At 45.8% G+C, this 22698-nt stretch overlaps 1 protein-coding gene across 1 annotated transcript in view; it reads left to right on the top strand.

Moving 5' to 3' along the window:
* The first annotated feature begins 319 nt into the window (after nt 1-319).
* The window catches only part of LOC146829640 (relaxin receptor 1-like), a 1041377-nt gene continuing 1018998 nt past the window's right edge, over nt 320-22698 (top strand). The window contains exon 1 of the mRNA XM_085608325.1: nt 320-731. Within this exon, the coding sequence (XP_085464451.1) occupies nt 662-731 (70 nt within the window). The 5' untranslated portion in view covers nt 320-661. The remainder of the gene's footprint in view (nt 732-22698) is intronic.

Here is a 22698-nt window from a genome sequence, read left to right as displayed (position 1 = left end):
GTAAAAGTAAATGGGCATTGGGCACTGCCTGGCATGGTAGATTGACAATGATATCATTTTGTTTAAAGCGCTTCCTATGTATTGCAGCTTTATTGCGCTGTAAATAACAATGATGCTACTACACTGCCTTACACGATTTCACGTCTCCCATAGTGATCTCCTTATGACATGAGCCGGTACAACCGTAGTGAAAACGTCCAACCCTTTTTATCCCACCCTGCCCTCCCAAGCACCATACAGAAAAGCATGCGTCGGTGCTCACCTGAAAAGAGGGGTGTCCGCCTTGGGGGAGGTTCCACAGAGGGCTGCCCCTTCCCTCTCACGCAGAGGTTAGCCGCTGTCTTCCCATCTGGCAGTGAGGCGCTAGCTCCCAGCAGGCACACACGCATTACATTACTGCACAGCATGATCGCAGGGCGCGAGGCACTGGACGGGCACTGCAGGGGTTAACCAGACCGCTGCTTCTCACAGGAATGGTGACAGGGGGAGAGAGGGGAAGCCTCTGCCTGGCTGCAATTCCCTCAACATCTCCTGCTGCAACATGCACAGCCCTGGGAGCGTGGGATAACAGAGGCAGAGAGCGCACGTGCATCCCGGGAACAGGAGCAGCACCTCTGCCGCTCTGCTAAAATCTGCTCCTCCTTTCATCCTCCTGGGCGCTATGGCCACCAAAGCTCACTGGGAAGTGTTGGGCGTCCTATTCGTACCTGCGCTTCTCCTGGCTCTCACAGGTAAGAGATAATGTGATATTTTAAAGAACGCGCCCTGTGGTTTTGGCTTTTTACTGCTGCGTGTGTTTTTAGATAGCGCTTAAAATTAGGGCAAACCTAAGGTGCAGGCGAACCCCCATGGGGCTTATTTACAAGCCCCTTGCGCCTCTAGTGCGCCACTTTTAACATGGCAAAAAGTGACGCACCGGTGGCGCAAGGGTGTTGTAAATAAGCCTCCATATTTTCAGATAAGACAGTTGTGGCATAGCGAAAGCCTGTTTTGCGCAGGATCACTCAAACTGGCGACGCCAGGATTCAAACTCGGATGATTCTTATCTCTACTAGACAGCAAATGCATGTTGCCATGAACCTGTGCACCAGTCCTGAAACGTTTTAAAGATTACAAAACACAGGCTGAAATACCTTCTGAGAACAACCCGAGTACGGACACCACGCTGACCGCTTTGGAAGTGGATGTGTTGTAAATGTGTCAAAATAGATAGATACCAAACGCCCCATATTGTTGACAACTTTAGCTAATGCCATCTCCTTAGCCAACAACGCACTGCACCTTGGGACTTGTAGTTTCACATTAAAGTTTGTACGTACAATGTTTATGTTTACCGAAGTTCAATGTAATGCGTTGCGTACGTGGTCATGGACACCAGCAATGCACGCGTGACGCGTGACACTTTCAACTAGTCCTTGCAGTTCGTTTCAAGCTGTTTTTTTCACCATATTCTAAAGCAAACTGCATTCGCCAGAGTGCAATGTATTATAAGCTAAACGGCCAGGGCTGGCGGGACGTTTCATACGCCTTCGCACCTGTTTTAGATTTTATCTGGAACTAGTGTTAACTTTTTCTCTCTTGGTCATTTTGCTAAGGCAACATGTTTACTGTTCTCTGTTTCCCAGTGTACTGTTTGCTGGGATGTAAATTCGGTTTATTACATGGCTGCATGCTAGAAGGAAGTCACCTGTCCGGTTTTCAAGGGAGATTGTTGCCACCTCGCTACATTTCATCACCTCATTACTGTCTCCTTCCTGGGATTTTCTGAGTCAAATCATTTTGCTCAGCTAGATCAAACCAACACTACAACTCCCAGAATGCATTCGGTTGTCAAATGAAAGTGTAGGTCTGGGAACCTGGCACTTTAATGATAGGGAACGTCCCTATGGGTCGTCTACCACGGATGTTCAAACAGAATCCAACCTTAGGTGTACCTAGTGTCCCAGGTCCATGTGCCGCTCTAACACATGTTTTTCTTTCAATGCTGAGACTTGTAGTCTTGTTAATTCCATTATAAAACTGGACTACAAATCCCAGAATTCCAATTTTAAAAGCTGGACCGCAGCAGCACATCAGCATCGACCTGGATATTTGGCAGCAGCGACTCGGGTGCTCTCTCTGGGACCAGGGCTCTGGGGCTCCGTTTCTCGGCGCCTCAGACTTGCTCTGCGAGGCTGCAGTACAAGAATGGGCTCAAAATCCCCTCTTCACAGCCCTCTTACCGTCCCAGTCTCTCTACGCCTCCACGCTGCACCCCCTTCCACACTGCGCCCCTCCTTCCACACTGCGCCCCTCCTTCCGTGCCCCCCAACACTCCAGTGACTGCACTCCCATCCACACTGCACCCTCCCTTCCACACAGCGGCCCCTCCTTCCACACTGCACCCCCACACTGCACTCCCATCCCCACTGCACCTCCCTTCCACACAGCGCACCCCCTTCCTCATCGACCCTCCCTTCCACACTGCACCCCCTCCTTCCACATTGCAAACCCTCTTCCACTCTGCACCCCGCCCCCCTTCCACACTGCACCCCCTCCTTCCACACTACACCCCTCCCAGCTGTTTCTGATCCCCTTGGTATTTTACTCACTCAGTGCCCTGACGTCACATTGTAAACGTACCTGCGTGCCCTCAAGTGCTGATTACGTGTTCTGTTGGTGGGTGCTGGGGTTCAGTGCCTCCTAGGGCCAGGATTACACTTTATAAGTACCCCAATACAATTACCCTACTCCAAGGGCGCCCTTCCCCTCCCGGAGAACTTGGATCCGCTGGAAATGAATGGTAACTCCAGAGTGCACGCGCGATTCTTTGAAGACGTCCACACAAGTGTCGGAATCACACAGCGTTTCCTGCGTTAAAGGAGGTTTAGACATGCAGACTGTACATGCGACTCACGAGAGAATATGTGCACGTGCTTTCCACCGGCAACTAGTTTTCATACATGGCACACGTAAATCCAGACTACAGTTTCCAAGGCATGAGAGCGTCGGGGTGACGCGGTTGACGACCAGCCAGTGTTTTATTGCCTTCGCAAATTTGTAGGGATGCTTTTCGCTCACAGACTTTTTAGATCGTTGCCAGTCAGCACCACAGGGAGGTCCGTCCAGTGTTGTGCTTTCTTTCCACGGATCGTTGTTATGCGTTGTGCTATAGTGCCAACCTCGGCAACCCTCCCCACACACATGCTGAACATAGCATGCACTGCAACAATCACACAACAGGCATTGGCATAGCCAATAGGTCTCGCCTTTGGGACCTTATAAGTGTTTAGCCATGCAACAGTTGCATAACTAAATACTTATAAGGTCCCAAAAGCGAGACCTATTGGCTATGCAAAGCGGCTGTGCAGCACACAAAAATGAGTGATCGCGATCACGATCAAGCATCAAAGCGGCCGCGAAAGTGAAAGTAATCGCGCTAAAGCGCGGCGCGCGCGCGCCCGCGCACATGCTCTGTAGCTCTAGGCTGGCCTGGTAGCACTTTTTGGAGCCCTCTCAATAGGTCTCGCCAGACCAGCGCATGCGCTGGGTCAGGCGAGACCTAAAACAGGTCTGTTGGGAAACTGTTTGCTGGAGGTTTATTTCATACTAGAAGTATGCCAACGTTGGTGGGTTAACTTCCGGGCAGGCAGCGGTGACTAACCTAAGCTGCCCTGCCAGCCTGATGAGCCAAACTGCACCATGGCCACCCCAATCGCTGCTACCATTTGTGTGGGGGTTATCCCCCTCAAATACGGTGGACCACCAGTCCATGATTTTACTCATGCCTTTTTAGGGAGTGTTGTGCTGGTTCAGTGGTTAAAGCTAAGCAAGCAAAAAACACAAGTCCCAGAATGCATCCATTTGTAAAGGGAACGGCCAGGATGCGTAAATGATTCACTAACGTAGTCATATAGGAACCCTCTGTCTAGAGTAATCCGAGCTTTAACCCTCACAGGTGTACCAGGTATATTTACATTTTATGGCTGTTTTAATGGAAGGAAGGGGTAACTTCGGCCAAAAATATTTAGCATACATTTTTCTTTCTGAGAAGGTTAATAGAAAATTTACATTATTATGAAACATTCACTTTTCACTTGTGTACATAATGCACAGGGAAGGTTAAGCATTTTAACTCTCAGTTGCGTGTGACTACCATAAATGTGTGTGTGTGTGTGTGTGTGTGTGTGTACGTGTAGTGTGTACTATGACATACATTTTATGCATGAGTATCAAGTGAAGCAAAACCAAAGGGGATGATGGACGGAGTCTTGAACATTGCAAGCACTCACCCCCAGTCAACTGATCTGGGTTTAATCCATCCTCATTCTTTAGCTCACTCCACCACCCCAGTTGAGACATGGCCATATGCAAATCAGTCTGACCCTGTGCCTCATGGGAACAGTCCAGACCGAACTGCCAAGCCATGTCTTCCCTGGACCGGAAACAAGTATCCTGGGACCGGTTTCGGGTTCATAACCCTCATCAGCCAGGCTATCTTGAAAACTGGAATGTCATGATGAGCAAAAAAACGATGGATTTAGGCCCAGATCTCTGTACTGGGGTGAATGTATGACATTGTTCTGCATTTTGCCCATCAACTGTTGTTTTTGCATTTGTCACCCCGAGTGGGACGGGTATGCCTAGACGTGGGTCCCTTGCTCTCCATGCCACTGGAATCAAGCTATCCTGGCTGAAGAGGGGTGAAACCACGAAACCGGTCCTAGGATGCTTGTTTCCAGTCCAGGGAGGACCTGGCTTGGCAGTTCGGGCCGGACTGTTCTCATGAGGCACAGGGTCAAGACTGATTTGCATATGGCTGGGTTCAAACTGGAATGGCATGGTGAGCAAAAAACGATGGATTCAGGCCCAGATCTCTGTACTGGGGTGAATGCATGACATTGTTCTGCATTCTGTCCATCAACTGTTTTTGCGTGAGAATCAAGTAGTGGCATAACAAAACTTGATGGGACCCCCTTGCAAACTGTATGGAGGAGTCCCCCACACTCCAAACCCAGTCAGGAGCTCTCAGGCCTGCCCGTGCCTCTGCATCGTGGGGTCTGCGTGGGCTATTGTTATGCCACTGATGCTATAAAAAAATAGCAGCTGCGGCACGTGCAGGTAAGAGTGGTGAGGCCGGTTTGGGGGGATTCGACAGACCACCCCATCGCTCTTACCTGCACAGGCCGCGGCTGGAAAATAGTCAAAGCATATACCTTTGGACTTTGCTCGCTCTGCGGGGCGTCAGCGGCGTGCAGATTGACTTCTGCTTCGTTGGATGCAGAGCACGAAAAAAGGTGTGAACTGCACCAGAAAGTGTGCATCCGGATGTATAGACCTCTCAATATGGGTGGTTTCGTGGGTGTGTGGTTCTATGGGTGTACCCCCTGTGTGTTTGGGAAAGAGGGTCGATTGGGAAATTATTTCCTTAACTATAGACAGCAGTTTTTTGACCTTTGATGCTATTAAGGGCAGTCCCAACACATGTGAAAAGGGATTATCCTGATCATATTCATATATTAATGTAAATAGAAAGGACTGTGCCCTCTTTGCACTTTTACTAATAGAGAGTTGGACATTTCGGGTCAAAATAACAAGGGCATCTAAAAGCATGAAAAAGAACACCACCGTAGTACTCTTTTTACATGAGAAAAAAGAAATATATTTGCATCATATACAATACAAGTAGTATAAATGGAGTTGGATGTCTGATTCTCAGAGGCGTGTAGGAGCACATGAAAGAGAACTCATGAGTACTTTTTGGAATCAACACCTTTTCCACACCCTGGAGCATGTTCTTTGAGATCTGGTTTGGGAAGAGGATGTGGCCTAATGGCTAGAGCTGTCAACCTCAAAGCTAGGGAACCGGGTTCAAGTCTTGGCAGGGACGCTCAACATCATGTGATTCTGATCATATCACTTAATTTCCCAGTGCCTAACAAAATGAATGTGTCGGTCTGTAACAACAGGTACTCCTATAAAGGGCTCTGATACCTTCTCGTCGAGTTTGCACTATATAAAACTCCGCCCCCTCAAAAAAAAGTCTGAGGAAGCCTCACTCTTGTCATGGACTTTATTGCCAAGTGACTTTCAATCCGGCACCTTTCACATCCCTTAGAGCTAACAGGTCCTGCACTTAGAAACCTTTCAATAAAAGTACTGCAGAAATTGACAAAACATCCCCACTTGCATGTAATTAACTCTGATAAAAATATATTATATGGTGCCCTGTGCGTAATACAAAACGGCACAAAGTTGAAACCCTACAAGCATCCATGCGAGAATGTGTATATGTTCTCAAGAAATGTGCAAGCATAGTAACTTTAGGTTTTTTCAAATAACTAAAATGTGTTGACCAATCACGATAACAGGGAAAATATGGATAAAAAGAAAACCATGGCGTCATTACTATACATTAATTTTCATTTCATTTAAACTTTATTTCGGCAATGAGCCATAAAAGTCAGCAAGAGATCAGTATAACATACATATATACAATTCATCATATTAATGGGAGATATTTTACATTAAATTGGCGTTAAAATTTGTTTTGTAAGTAACCCATAAGTACACAATACCGCGTATAAAAACATAAATAACAATATATAAATTAATTAAAAGCCAGAAAACAATTGTTTGCATGGGCTGGAGAGACAATACGACACAAGCAAAACACAAGAAGTGGGGAGAGGGGGAGGGCGGAGCATAAAACCAAATATATTTACAGCTTGTAACCAGATCGTTTCCGAATAAAATACACACTGTATAAAAATCTACTTGTTCCAAACACCACTAGCTGTGAGGTGTTTGACTTGAATATACGCTCTGCCTCTTTATAAGATCTAACCCCCACATAATTACAAACAGGTTTGATCCAACAGTCCCTTGGTTTTTTGTATTTCGGGCAGAAAAAGAGTAAGTGGGCAGCATCTTCTTTAGCCCCTAGAGAGCAAAGGGTACACACGTCGGGGCCTTTTACCTTCCCCCAACAGGATGTATATGCATTAATCTGTAAAACCCCATACCTAAACTGTAAGTATAATGATTTTGCTAAAGGTGGACAGATCTCATCCATAAATTGCTCTAAACTAGGTGTATCTTTGAAAAGCAAAAATTCCATGGTCAATTTGCCAGACGATGAGCTATACAATAGTTCACCATTGACGTACGACCAAAAGGTATCCTTTACAAGCTTCCTAGAAGACAATGTCATATTCTGTGGAGCATCCCATAGATGTGCAAGCCCTAATCTCTCATACCACTTTGAAACATACTTTACCCATGGTGTATTCAAATAGCCATCAATCTGAGATAGTTCGACAAAACCACTTTTATAGACACTCAGTTCCGGGGTTACCCATAGTCTGACCCAATACAACAACGGTCTTAATATTACTTGGTAATCTATTTTTTTGAGATTAATATCTAAAAAAACAGGGACCAGGGGGGTTCTAGTTGGTATTTTTAGTAGACTACGCACAAAGTGATTTTCCATTTTTCCAAAAGTATTGTTACAATAGTAGCCCCAAACCTCAGCACCATAAAGGGCAGCCGATTGTGCCTTAGCTTTGTATACTTCAAGAGCCGGGGATATGGCCTTGGAGTAGCTAGCTCCGTGAACTTTTAGAATAGGCATTGAGTTTTGTTTGAGGGATAGGGAACTTTTGTCCATTTGTCCTTTCCAAGTCAAGTTACTGTCCAATAATATCCCCAAATAAGTAAAACTCCCAACCTGTTCCAGTTTTTTATTTTCAAGGAACAGATTACTCCTAAGGGATTTTTTGGGGTTTATGGACATATACTTAGTTTTGCTAGGGTTTATTTCTAACCCCTTCCCCTCACAATATTTTTGGAATGTGTCAACCAAGTTTTGTAAGCCTCTCGGAGTTTGGGAAATAAGGATAGTATCGTCGGCAAATAATAATGCCGTAACCGCTTCACCACCTAGCTTTGGGGAATCATGCACGCAGTTACTCAGATAACTTGGTATATCATTAACATATAGGGAAAAGAGTGTTGGGGCTAACACGCATCCTTGGCGCACACCACGGTCTACGGGAATAGCCCTGGAGATTTCACCATTCTTTCCCCATCTGATTTTAGCAAAATTCCCCGTGTGAAGCCTGATGAGTTCTTTAAGTAGTTCCCCTGGGACCGCCATGTTCTTAAGTGTAGACCACAGCAATTTACGTGGAACAAGATCAAAGGCGGCCCTAAGATCCACAAACGCCACATATAGACTACCCTTTCTTAGGTTTATGTACTTCCAACAGATGCACATAAATCTAAATACTTGATCGATAGTACTAATTTTGGATCTAAAACCAGCTTGATATTTAGTCAATATTTTAGTCTCTTCAGTCCAATCTAAAAGCCTGTTTAAAATATGTCTGGCAAAAATCTTTTGTAAAATGTCAATTAAACTAATTGGGCGGTAATTACTAGGATCATAACGGTCTCCTTTTTAAAAAATTGTTATTATTTCTGCCCCTTACCAGGACCCAGGGATTGGTGTACCAGCAGCAATCGAATTACACAGGAAGCATAGTAACTTTAGGTTTTTTCAAATAACTAAAATGTGTTGACCAATGACGATAACAGGGAAAATATGGATAAAAAGAAAACCATGGCGTCATTACTATACATTCATAATTCTAATGTTTCATTTGATCAAAAGAGCCTCACAAGAAGGCATTCTTACACAGGGCTTGAGTTTTCTTCGCCTTAATCCATGTTGATTTCTTTGTTATATGCGCTCAATACATTTCATTTCAGCGGTGATCATTACTCGGGTATTGACAAAAGTGACCTTTATAACAGTGTTTGGATAATAACAATGATCTTTATAGCAGTTTTTAGGCCTGGCCTTTGAGGCAGCTTTAGCCCTCCTACCACCAGACGATGGTTTTTCCAAAACACTCATACACAATAAATGTACAAAGAGTATGTTTTCAGCTGCAGGTTTCACTCCTTGATCTGCAGACTTGTAATTCAGTTTACTTCCGCCTGCGACAACATGCAGCATGGGGCAATGGGTCAGACCACTTTACCCTTCACTTTGAGTGACAGCAGAAAGCCTGTGCACAGTGTTCGGACCCACTTAAAACTCCCCTTCTCTTCAGTGACAAAGCAGGTTCAAATGTACTGCTTTTGTCTGTATTTATTCTTTTATACTAACTTTAAGTACCAGCAATTTATTTGACCTGCACTTTGGGTGTCCACTTAAAAACGGATCTATTGGTCCTCTACTTTTTAAAGTGCTGTGATAAAGTGCTTAGCTGCTATTTTAATATTAGAGCTGACTGCGATTTGAGTGGTTGGATAGGCGATGGTTCCTCTTTAACTCGTTCAGAATTAAAAATACTGAAATACACGGGGCAACTCAAATCGTTGTCATTATTAATGTTATTGGAAGCATATGGCTGTTACTTAAAGGTAGCAGCATGTTTTATTTTTAATTTTTTGTTGCAAATACTGATATAATAAAATATCATACTAGCTTGCCAAGGCCCAGCCTACTGAGTTTGCCAATGCTTGTTTCAATGGCATTCAATCAAGATTGCGTATTTACAAATCCAAAGCCTGTTTAAGACTCAGTCAATCTACAAAATGTACCTCAGTGCATCAATCTGTAGTAGGTGTGATAGTGATTCTGTTGATTCCTTTATAGATGATGCCCACCAAATCCTAGACTTTAATCACAGGACTAGTTTGGGCACCCAGTGAATATCTGCTATGCCCAGAGTTTGGACACATACCTTACACTAAACTCCACAGAGTCTGCAGCACAATTGACTTCTGCTCCCCCCCCCCCCCCCCCCAGAGTCTAGGCATGCTTTCATCATCAGCCTGGGCACATGCATCACATCACTAGAGCTAGTGTTTGAGATCACAATTAACGTCAGTGATATATTGTTTGGGCACACAACTTCAGCTAGAACTGGTCTATGCACACAATTAACCCCAGCTAGCTGCAGTCTGTGCAGACAATTCACGTCAGGTAGCTGTAGTCTGTGCACACAATTAACTTTAGCTAGCTGCAGTCTGTGCAGACAATTAACTTCAGCTAGCTACAATCTTTGCACACAGTCAGCTAGCTACTGCCTGTGCACTCAATTAACTTAATCTAGCTGCATTCTGTGCACATTAGTATCTTCAGCTAGAACCAGTCTGTGCACACAATTATCTTCAGCTAGAACCACTCTGTGCACACAATTAAATTCAGCTAGAACCAGTCTGTGCACACAACTTCCTCTAGCTGCAGTCTGTGCACAAAATTAACTTCAGCTAGTTGCAGTCTGTACACACAATGAACTTCAGCTAGAACTTGTCTGTGCGGACAATTAACCCCAGCTAGCTGCAGTCTGTGCAGACAATTCACGTCAGGTAGCTGTAGTCTGTGCACACAATTAACTTTAGCTAGCTGCAGTCTGTGCAGACAATTAACTTCAGCTAGCTACAATCTTTGCACACAGTCAGCTAGCTACTGCCTGTGCACTCAATTAACTTAATCTAGCTGCATTCTGTGCACATTAGTATCTTCAGCTAGAACCAGTCTGTGCACACAATTATCTTCAGCTAGAACCACTCTGTGCACACAATTAAATTCAGCTAGAACCAGTCTGTGCACACAACTTCCTCTAGCTGCAGTCTGTGCACAAAATTAACTTCAGCTAGTTGCAGTCTGTACACACAATGAACTTCAGCTAGAACTTGTCTGTGCGGACAATTAGCTTCAGCTAGCTGCAGTCTGTGCACACAACTTCAGCTAGAGTCGATCTACGCACGCAACTAACTTCAGCTAGCCCCAGATTGTGGGCACTTAATGCCAGCTGACTAGGGTGCACACAGAACAGAAATCAAATCAGTTGGTTCCAGTCCTTTGCCCTGAAATGAATGTCTCTTCGCTCCAGTTTGGACCCATGACACAGCCTCGGTTGTCTCGGGTGTAGGCAGATGATCGGCACCTGGAAGCCCCAGAAACTGGACACAGCACTAAAGCCATCACTAGGGTGTGACACACTATCAACGTACAGTGACCCTGAAGTTTGTTCACGCCGAAATGGGGCGCACTAATCCCGTCACCTTTAATACGAACCATGCACTTTTCTCATTTCCACGAGTTCCATATATTTCAGCCCAGAGATCTGGGTTAAGGGACTCGTGAAAATACCGGACTTCAGGAAAATTAAACATATTTTGGTATCTGATGGGCTTGAGCTGCGCTTAGGTCTGTGCAATCTCTGCTCGGGAGGTGAGCCTGTGAATGCTTCCCTTATCTGTAAAATTAATCTCATTACGAATGCAGCGGGGAGGGGAGGGGGCAGAGAGGCGTTTGTTGGTGGCTAGGAATGTGGAAGACTGTCTGCAGTGCTGCAAATATCCCAAATACGCTCATTCTCCTCATAAATCTGCCCGCAAGAAAGGGATGGAGTCCAGTAGCTACAGTGGGTGCTCAGGAAACAAGGGAAGTCAATTCCAGTCCCGGCTTCTCTCTTGCACAAAGTGTTTGATAGTGGGCATCTCACTTTATCATACATTGACTCTAATCTAAAATTACCTTTTAATAAGTGCAGAAGAAAATACACCTTTCCACTCTGAGGTAGTCCCCAGCCTCCATGCTGCTGCTGTCTGTTGGCAATCTGATCCCAACCCAAAATGGAGTCCGCCAACACTCTCCTGTCCAGAGCTCCATGGCTGCCAACTGGAGAACATTCGATGGCCTTAGGTTATCTTACTGGTGGCTGGAGGATGACATGGCTCTTGACATGCCTTACGCAATGGAAGACATCACTTCTCTGGTGTCAGTCCATTGTGAATGCCCATGGCCCCTACTCTTGATGCAAACTACGTACATTTGAAATAAAGAAACAAAGGCACCAATCAAAGACTGCTTTCTTATCTACATGCATATTTTAGATTGTTTGCACACTACTATTGCCTCTCATCCTCCCTTCTTGACCATGGCCCCATCTCTGCAGGCAGACATGCCGGTCCAAAGGTGGAAAGGACGCTAATCTGGATACTGTGTACTGCCCAGAGGGAGGCTGAAAGGATGCAGTCTCCTGTCACCTGTGGGCAGATGGTTACTCTGGTCTGCCTTGATTTGGAAGAGATGTTTAAAGAGGTCACTGCGTGTAGCGAAAACTAAACCCAACTTTGGGGCATGAGTCCGAGAATAAGAAGCAATGCAACGGGTAAATGAATGAATAAATTAATAAATTAATGCATCCAAACAATATCCTAATTGTAGAATAAAAGCACATGTACACTCAGTCTGACTGAGATAGCCCACAATTCGAGCTGGAAAAGCAAAGCTGAGCGCCTACCTATTTAACATTTGTTTTTTCTTTTTTTTTTTTTTAAAAAAGCTACATTGGGGCTCCCCCTGGCACTCACAGGCAGGATAGCACTTTCTAAAATGATCGTCCTGCCCAACCTCCTACATTATTTTGTCAATAAACCAGTGTTCCCTCAATGTAGTTCTTTTTAGAATTTAGATCAATTGTTGGGGGACTTGCTGAGGCACAATGGCAGACGTCGAGTGGCTCTTCAAACACTTATGCCAGTGGGCTTGGGGCACCAAGCTTTGAAACTTATAACCTTGCAGCACAACTCCAATGGGTATCCAGATGGTTGGCAGGAATAAACCTACAAAAGACAAGCACAGTGGATGGTTCCCTCCTCTCTTATGTAACACGCCAGCTCTTACACCCCACTATCAAGATAAATCACTCCTGGTCCCTACACGGATGCAGCACTCGAAAATTTATAACTTGCGAGCTCCAGTTTACGAGTAAAATCAGCCCATTTTACCGCAAAATACCCCTCCGGGTCTACTGGGACCCTTAGGACCAATACCGGATGAGCAGCTGTCGGAATAGCATGCACAATCCTTAGAAGTGGTGGGAGATCTCTTCCAAGATGCCTAGATGCCCAGATGCCCACATTCGATGAAATACGACAGGATTATAATATTCCCCTGAGACAGTTAGTAACATAAGGGTAATTACTGATGACACTACAATCATTATGGGGAGCAGTGATTGAAGAACCGCATACCCATGTGGTGATACATACTCTATACCTCATGGATGGTGGTCGACATCTCATCACATGGCTATACAAAGCCATTAGGGAGCAAAAAGACATTTCTCTTGTTCACCTCCACCGCCTGTTGGAGGAGGACTTACCAAGAACTCGTCACGATATTGAGTGGTCTAGTTCCCTGGAGTCCCCTAAGACTATTTATCGTTTTAAAAATATTAAATATATGATGTTTGACAGGGCTTACCTTACACTCTCTTGTCTAAATCACATCTTCCCAGGAGCCAATTTCACTTATCCAAGATGTTTCACCCAGGTTGCTGACTTCCAACATATGTTCTGGTCATGCCCTAGAATAGCAGGATTTGGGCATGCAATGCATGCTTCATTGAGCACAATCACAGAACTCACAACATGGAACTCATGGGAAGCTACTGCCTTAGGTATTTTCCAAAAACAAAAAATACACAGGGTTCGGGTGCAATTTGCCAAACTGGCCTTACTGTTGGCCAAGCGTCTACTAACTATGCAATGGAAGGACCAACACCCCCGGCTCTCGCCCTATGGCTTAAGGCACTACTTAGATGGGGGAAGCAAGAAAGTTTGGCACTGCATTGGGAGGACGTCCGTCGTATACGCCGGCACCCTATTGCTGCTGCTTGGGATACTATGCTTAAAGAATAGAAGGAACTGACTGAAGAGAAGGCCTCGCCCGCACCATGTTAAATCTTTTGACATTGCTTCACCCTCTCTCTCCATTAGAATACATTTGAGTACAATCATTACAGCTCCACGAACCACGAAATTGTGTTCCGCAGTACACAATTTTCACTCATGCACCCCCTAGTTCTCCAGGTATTGCATCGCAACACTATTATTCATGGGGTACCCCTCATACTTCAGTCAGTGCAACTCACTCCAGTAACTTGTTCATGTCTCATCCTGCTACAATTGATCATTTATTATTGTCTCATCCTGTTACAATTGCTTCATTTACCATTGATAATTTGTTAATGTCATATCCTGCAACAATTGCTATAGTCTACAGCTGACAAAAACCCAAGAAAAATTGTTTTAAAATGGAAACAATAAGCTTCATGAAGTGAGTGTCCTGGCCGCTTGCGTGAGTGTAGGCGGCTTCTCCTACGCTTCATGCAGTGAGTGTCCTGGCCGCTTCCATGAGTGTAGGCGGCTTCTCCTACGCTTCATGCAGTGAGTGTCCTGGCCGCTTCCGTGAGTTTAGGCGGCTTCTCCTACGCTTCATGCAGTGAGTGTCCTGGCCGCTTCCCTGAGTGTAGGCGGCTTCTCCTACGCTTCATGCAGTGAGTGTCCTGGCCGCTTCCATGAGTGTAGGCGGCTTCTCCTACGCTTCATGCAGTGAGTGTCCTGGCCGCTTCCGTGAATGTAGGCGGCTTCTCCTAAGCTTCATGCAGGGAGTGTCCTGGGCGCTTCCATGAGTGTAGGCGGCTTCTCCTACTCTTCACACAGTGAGTGTCCTGGGCGCTTCCATGAGTGTTGGCGGCTTCTCCTAAGCTTCATGCAGGGAGTGTCCTGGCCGCTTCCATGAGTGTAGGTGGCTTCTCCTAAGCTTCATGCAGTGAATGTCCTGGCCGCTTGCGTGAGTGTAGGCAGCTTCTCCTAAGCTTCATGCAGTGAATGTCCTGGCCGCTTGCGTGAGTGTAGGCGGCTTCATGCAGTGAGTGTCCTGGCTGCTTCCATGGATGTTTATGCGGCTTCTCCTAAGCTTCATGCAGTGAGTGTCCTGTCCGCTTGCGTGAGTGTAGGCAGCTTCTCCTAAGCTTCATGCAGTGAATGTCCTGGCCGCTTGCGTGAGTGTAGGCGGCTTCATGCAGGGAGTGTCCTGGCTGCTTCCATGGATGTTTATGCGGCTTCTCCTAAGCTTCATGCAGTGAGTGTCCTGGCCACTTGCATGAGTGTAGGCGCTTTCTCCTAAGCTTCATGCAGTGAGTGTCCCGGCCACTTCTGTGGGAGTTTAGGCGGCTTCTCCTAAGCTTTATGCAGTGAGTGTCCTGGCCGCTTGCATGAGTGTTGGCGGCTTCTCCTACGCTTCATGCAGTGAATGTCCTGGCCGCTTCTGTAGGAGTTCAGGCGGCTTCTCCTAAGCTTCACGCAGTGAGTGTCCTGGCCGCTTCCATGGAATTGCAGGTGCTGCTCCTAAGCTTCATGCAGTGAGTGTCCTGGCCGCTTCCCTGAGTCTATGCGGCTTCTCCTAAGCTTCATGCAGTGAGTGTCCTGGCCGCTTCCATGAGTGTAGGCGGCTTCTCCTACGCTTCATGCAGTGAGTGTCCTGGCCGCTTCCCTGAGTCTAGGCAGCTTCTCCTACGCTTCATGCAGTGAGTGTCCTGGCCGCTTCCCTGAGTTTAGGCGGCTTCTCCAAAGCTTCATGCAGTGAGTGGCCTGGCTGCTTCCGTGAGTGTAGGCAGCTTCTCCTACGCTTCATGCAGTGAGCGGCCTGGCTGCTTCTGTGAGTGTAGGTGCTTCTCCTAAGCTTCATACAGGGAGTGTCCTGGCTGCTTGCATGAGTGTAGGAAGCTCCTCCTAAGCTTCATGCAGTGAGTGTCCTGGCTGCTTCCATGGAATTGTATGCCACCGCTCCTAAGCTTCATGCAGGGAGTGTCCTGGCCGCTTCCCTGAGTGTTGGCGGCTTCTCCTACTCTTTACGCAGTGAGTGTCCTGGCCGCTTCCCTGAGTCTAGGCAGCTTCTCCTACGCTTCCTGCAGTGAGTGTCCTGGCCGCTTCCCTGAGTTTAGGCGGCTTCTCCAAAGCTTCATGCAGTGAGTGGCCTGGCTGCTTCTGTGAGTGTAGGCAGCTTCTCCTACGCTTCATGCAGTGAGCGGCCTGGCTGCTTCTGTGAGTGTAGGTGCTTCTCCTAAGCTTCATACAGGGAGTGTCCTGGCTGCTTGCATGAGTGTAGGAAGCTCCTCCTAAGCTTCATGCAGTGAGTGTCCTGGCTGCTTCCATGGAATTGTATGCCACCGCTCCTAAGCTTCATGCAGGGAGTGTCCTGGCCGCTTCCCTGAGTGTTGGCGGCTTCTCCTACGCTTCATGCAGTGAGTGTCCTGGCCGCTTCCCTGAGTCTAGGCAGCTTCTCCTACGCTTCATGCAGTGAGTGTCCTGGCCGCTTCCCTGAGTTTAGGCGGCTTCTCCAAAGCTTCATGCAGTGAGTGGCCTGGCTGCTTCCGTGAGTGTAGGCAGCTTCTCCTACGCTTCATGCAGTGAGCGGCCTGGCTGCTTCTGTGAGTGTAGGTGCTTCTCCTAAGCTTCATACAGGGAGTGTCCTGGCTGCTTGCATGAGTGTAGGAAGCTCCTCCTAAGCTTCATGCAGTGAGTGTCCTGGCTGCTTCCATGGAATTGTATGCCACCGCTCCTAAGCTTCATGCAGGGAGTGTCCTGGCCGCTTCCCTGAGTGTTGGCGGCTTCTCCTAAGCTTCATGCAGTGAGTGTCCTGGCCACTTCTGTGGAAGTGTAGGCGGCTTCTTCTACTTTTCAGGAAGTGACTGTACCGGCCTCATCCGTGGAAGTGTTGACAGCTTCTCCTACTCTTCACGCAGTGAGTGTCCTGGCCGCTTCCATGAGTGTAGGCGGCTTCTCCTACACTTCATGCAGGAGTGTCCTGGCCGCTTCAGTGGAAGTGTAGACGGCTTCTCCTACTCTTCACGCAGTCAGTGTCTTGGGCACTTCCATGGAAGTGTAGGCGGCTTCTTCTACTTTTCAGTAAGTGACTGTACCGGCCACTTCCGTGGAAGTGTAGGCGGCTTCTCCTACAGTTCATGCAGTGAGTGTGCCGGCCGCTTCCATGGAAGTGTAGGCGGCTTCTTCTACTTTTCAGGAAGTGACTGTACCGGCCACTTTCGTGGAAGTGTAGACGGCTTCTCCTCCGCTTCATGCAGGAGTGTCCTGGCCACTTCCATGGAAGTGTAGGCGGCTTCTCCTCCGCTGTTTGCCATGCCCATCATCCACTCTCTATACAAGAAAGCGAGGATGTTTAAAGTGGAGCCATTCGAGCAATGAATGTAAGTCCAACAAATACTTCCAGCAGTTTAAATAAGACGCTCCTTTGTAAAATAGATTCTCTATTGATGAAAACATGTCTCAAGTTTATCTTCCATGGAAGGATTTTTCTCTTTGGCTCGTGTTTCCGTTGTACATGTTAAAACTCAGAAATTATGGCTGTAGGAGGACGAAACATATCGACGAGGAACTAGACGTAACCAGTAAAAACTATACATGTGTTTATCACGTGCGCCTACCTCACTGCTTCATGGCTTCTCAGGTGCAGTCCCTTGATCCAACTCTCACCCTTTCCTTTATTTTTATTATTCCTCCTTCCTCTGCCCATGTGCTGCTCTGAACACACTTCACCTCTCTCTCCCATTCCTCCTTCCTGCATCTCGAGTCCAATCAGAGCCAAGTAATTTATTTGTAGAAACTGCAGGACAATTTTAGGTAATACGCCGCCTCCTCAAACATTATTTATTTATTCAGCATCAGTTTTACATAGAGTAAGGCAGAGCCGAAGAAAGTAACATGGCTGTTTCACGTTGACACAGTTAATATGGTTTCTTGTTACACGATACCGAAAACACAAGCCACATCATTGTGTAACAGCCAATTAAAACACAAGGAACGTTCTTTAGAAAAAATAATATTGTGTTTAATGAGGTAAAAACTCAGAAATAAAAATGTATACAGTGTGGGCAAGGGTGAAGGATAAAACTGGTGCACGTATATGATATTCACAGTTGAGTGATTGGATGACAGTAAGACAGGAGCTCATCGTTGTGTCGTACACTTAAAGAGTGACGTCTTGTTAGATCATCCGGTTCTCTAGTTTTCTTTCGAAGATTCTACCTGAGACTTGTGTTCCGATTGATGGTAGGATGAGGTTCCTGACCTTAGGTGCACTTCAGGAGAAGACTTGTTTTATTCTTTTTATCCTTTCTTGAAAGCTGAGTTTTCCAGCAGTGGTGACTCTGGGCTTTGCAGACTGTCTGAGATGATCATTCTAAGGGCTCAATAGTTTGCTGTTCCGGCATGAAAAGCATTGTAGTTGAGCAAACTCCTTTGGAAAGACTTCTTTGTGCTTTTACGGGGAGCCATTGGAGTGTGATGAAACGCGTTGTAACATACTGGTTTTATCTAGTCACAGTGGCCCATCAGGCCGCAGCCTACCAAGCCATCTTTAGTGGCGCCCGGTGGAACGTGGGACTTTTCAGATGGAGGCGTTGCTATGGTCAATCTTGATAGCCCCAGGGATCAAGCCAATTGCTTTAAGTCTTCTTGGACTAGTTGTTTCATACCTCCAAGTAGTCTCAGTTAGTATTGCGCCCCTTTGGCGAGAGCATTTTTGTGCAAATAAAAATTAGGGTTTTTCTTTACTGGATCCAAGTGATTTCACACATTTGGCATTCTTCGGATTTTCCTCTAGTACTGTGAAGATGTTGACGCCGTGCTGTGCGGGGAAGTAAGAGTTTGGAGAGCAACCAATAGACACTCAGATTACATGGGCTTGAGTATGAGATGACAATGAGTCATCCACGATTGGATGCCACAGAGGCAAGGAAAGAGATATTAGGAGGTGAAGAAATGTTCATGTCAACCCGAGTATCATCAGTGTAGAGGTGGTCTGGGGTTTTTATGGATAGAAGCACGAGGCGGGGGGTTCTTGTGCATACTGAAGAGTTTGAGAGGGAAGATGGAACGTTGTGGTGCTGCTTGTTGAGTAAGGTGTTTGCGAGAGAGTTTGCTATTGACCTCTGGTAAACCAGATAGGAGCAATGCCTTCCATACTTCTCTTTTCCTACGACTTTTAAGGACTCCGGAGTAGTTTGCCATGTCAAACACCACCAATAGACCAAGTATGCAAATAGCACCGTCCACCATTTGCTAAATGGCTGGTCCTGTGCTGCAACCCGATTGCCATTTATTGCCTTGGTCATTGTCCAGGGTCAGTTGTTTCAGCTCTCAGTTTACAGCCTCCCGTCACTTTAGCTAGAAAGGGGAAGTTGGACCCTACGCAAAAATCATTCATATGTCCAGTGTTCATGCATGTATGCATGTATTAGGACTTTATTTTTTAGGTCAATTGAGTACTTTCCCTTGTTTCCATGAGGCATTGAACGTGCTAGTCCAATGTGTTGTCGCCAAAAGGCTAATGTATTTTCAGAGAGTAGTACTTATGGGCTTTGAAAAGTCACATAAAGGTTGTGTTTTGGCAATGGTACTCTGGATTTCACTCTGGATGACTTATTGGAAAGTTATCTTAAATTGTATGTTGCAACTGTGAAGACCTGAAGTGGTGAGTATGCAGGGAAGATAATGACGCAGTTGGCCCTCTCCCTGAGCAAGCAATGCCATCGGAAACAGGGAGGGATAAATCTGGAGAAGAGCTCATAATGGCCTGCGAATTATTGGGTCTGCCGGCACTAAATGGTCAAAAACTATCTGACATTCCACCTGCTTGGTCAATGGTCTGGGGCAATGAGGTTTCAATTATAGATCACACGCTCGTTTCAATGCCCCTTAACAACCAGGTTCGCGATTATAGTATATCCCATTGAGTGGAGGGCGATCATAATCCTCAGGTCATCATGGTGAACGCATCACTGTCCAAACTCGAGGTAGTTTGCATGTTGTCGGGGGAAACTCGCTCAGAAAATCTGAAACGCCTGAAGTGGACCTCCTGTTCTATCAACTCCATAGCAGAGGAAGACGTTTCAAATCTAGAGGTCTTAGTCCAAATGGGTCCCAATCCAATAGTGTTGTGGGAAATTCTACCCAACATGACTAAAAGCAACAGCGAGAACAGCCATAAAAAGGGATCTCGACTTGACTATTGGAAATCATTAATTATGTTCCCCCATATTAGGAAAATAAAAAAGGAAGCCGGCAAACTGTTCCGGCAATCACGTCAATACCCAGGAGATCTGGACCTATTATAATAACTCCGCAATGTGAGATGGCGACAAAAAAAAGAGATCTGGATGTATAAACAATCCAAACAAGAAATATTATGGGCCCAGTTACTACACACCTCTGAAACTCATGACTCGAACGGATTCTGGCGGATAATCAACAGGAACAAGAAAGGCCCCGCAGCTGCAAATAAGGCTAATATCAGTGAGATGGAATAGGTTAATTATTTGAAGCCACACTTCAAGAGCGGTTTGACGCTTACAACTAGCCCCTACCATCCCAACAAACCCACTGTGGCACAGCGGATAATTACAGCGATCGAGGTAGTGGAAGTCATCAAAAAGTCCAAGGCAGACTGTGCCCCCGGCCCGAATGGGCTACCACAGGCATTGTTTAAACATCCCATTCCACAATGGGCCGGCTTCCTAGTGTCAATGTTTAACTTCATTCTGGAAAACAACTTTATTCCTGACAGCTGGAGGGGCTCAATACTCCATACCATTTTCAAAAAAGTCTTGGCATGCTCACCCAGTAACTATAGACTAATTGCCTTGATGGATGTTGAGCTACAATACTTTTCAACGTTGTTGTAGAAGGATTTGGAATCTTGGTCACATTACAATGGAAGACTCCCCCTAAATCAGATTGGCTTTCTAACGGGCCAGGCACTCTAACCAACCTCTTGACCCTGAGCCTAATTACAAACAGAGCAAAAGCAACTAGGACACCTCTTTACATGTGCTTTGAAGATCTTAAGGTGGCTTTTGATTGTGTCCCTTGGACCAAACTATGGTTTAAACTTCAGCGATGGGGTATCCCGCCCAACATCTTACGAGCAATTAGGCTGGTATACTCGGACACATGGGTCAAGATCAAAATCAGAGATGGTTTGTGCGTATCCAAGAAGGTGCAAACAACAACCGGTGTAAAACAGGGCTGCATCCTAGCCCCCCTTCTTTTTAATTTATTTTTGGCTGATCTCTCTATAGAGCTGGACGAGCAGATTGCTCATGCACCGAGCGTTGGAGGACAACAAATGTATCATATCCTTTATGTTGACAATGTAGTTCTGTTTAGTAACACTCAAATAGGCCTTCAAAGGCTGCTCTATTCCCTCGGGACTTACACCTAAAAGAATGACCTGGAAATAAATCTTACAAAAACAAGCATGAGAGTATGTAATCGTGCCCCTAAGAAAAATCATAAAAGGCTTATTAAGGAAAATAGAATTGATGAGGTTAAACTCTACCTATACTTAGGAGTAAAAATAGACGCAAACGGCTCCTTTGTTTCCCAGAAGAAGGCAATAAAGGCGAAAGCGCAGGCTATTAATTATGGCTTCTCGTCACTGGCTAGATCCTTTCGAGGCCATGATCTGAAACCAATGGGAATCGTTATGAAAGTCAAATTGATGCCAACTCTCGCATATGGATCAGAGATAATGTTGGGGGACAAGGCTCTTCTGCTTGACAAACTGCTTGATAAGAGCCTATAAACAAATCTTTAGGCTCCCCAGTTCGGCCTCGCCTGCCCAGCTCTAGTTAGAATTTCTTCTCACAAAGTAGGCACTTGCTAGGCTGGCAGCCTTTGTAAAACTTTGTTACAACCTGCGTACAGCAGCTGAAAACACCTTGACTCACTTAGTCTGAACCAAAATCAACTTACAACGGGGAAATGGCCATCCCATGCAATATCTTAAATATAGCATTAGGATGCTCAAACTAGGTGAACAATGAAACTCTAATATCTCCTGGCAAACTTTCAAGAAATTGGTAAATAAATCCACCACACTGCAAAGCTCGATGGCAATTAAGGAAAGCCTGTCTAGACGCCGTCATGGCTGGCTGGTGCTGAAATCATATTCCATTTCAAAAGAATCACCCCTGATGGCAGCACCTTTCCACCGGAAGATCAAACAGTCATTTTTTGCCTTAAGATTTGGAGAGATACCAACATTAGACCTCATGCCAAAATGGAGGATGGTTGGTTTAAGTGAAGATTGGTCCTGCCGCTTATGCCATCAGGGGAACGAGACTCTGCTCCACATTGTTTGCATTTGTCCTGCTTTAATGGACTAACGAAGAACTTTATTAAGACGGGAGTCCCTCGACCGGGGATTCAGGTCATGTAGGCCTGCACTGGTCGAGTCTATGGACCCAAGTAACATAATGCTGAACATTACACTAACTCAGTTCTTAAACATTTTCCAAAATTTGATTAGCATATAGGTTGAGCACTGAGTAATCTGGAGGGGCTCCTAAAATTAGATTCTAGGATGTGACAAATCCGAAGTTTTCAAGGTAAACTTTATTTCAGTAAGCAATCAATAAGGGCGGGTTGCTAGGTACTGTCATAATAGTTGTTCCCTATCCCGCTGTGCTTGGGAAACTATCCGTTTAACTTGGCATTTTAATGACGTGTAGTTTTGCACACCTGCACTTTTACAGAGGGAAAATCCATGGTCCATCGAGCACTGTGCATATACCTGGCTCAGTTCAGCATATAAGCACTTGAATTATCTATAGCGATCTATTTATGTAAACCCCGGAGGCACGCATGGCAATTTTGCACTTTCCACATTAGGGAACAGACCAGGTCCTGATCAGCTATTTTGATCTACTTAACATCTGTATTTGGCATCTTCTTTTTTATATGTTTAGGAAGGAAAATTAAAAGAAATAAAAGTGAAGGACAGGCGATACGATGCCCAATGGCTGAAGTAGATGTATTACAAAT

This window comes from Triturus cristatus, chromosome 5_2 (assembly GCF_964204655.1).
Source record: "Triturus cristatus chromosome 5_2, aTriCri1.1, whole genome shotgun sequence".
In the NCBI taxonomy this organism is placed as follows: Eukaryota; Metazoa; Chordata; class Amphibia; order Caudata; family Salamandridae; genus Triturus; species Triturus cristatus.
The sequence above is the reverse complement of the archived record's forward strand: the minus strand, read 5'-3'. Positions and strand labels throughout refer to the sequence as shown.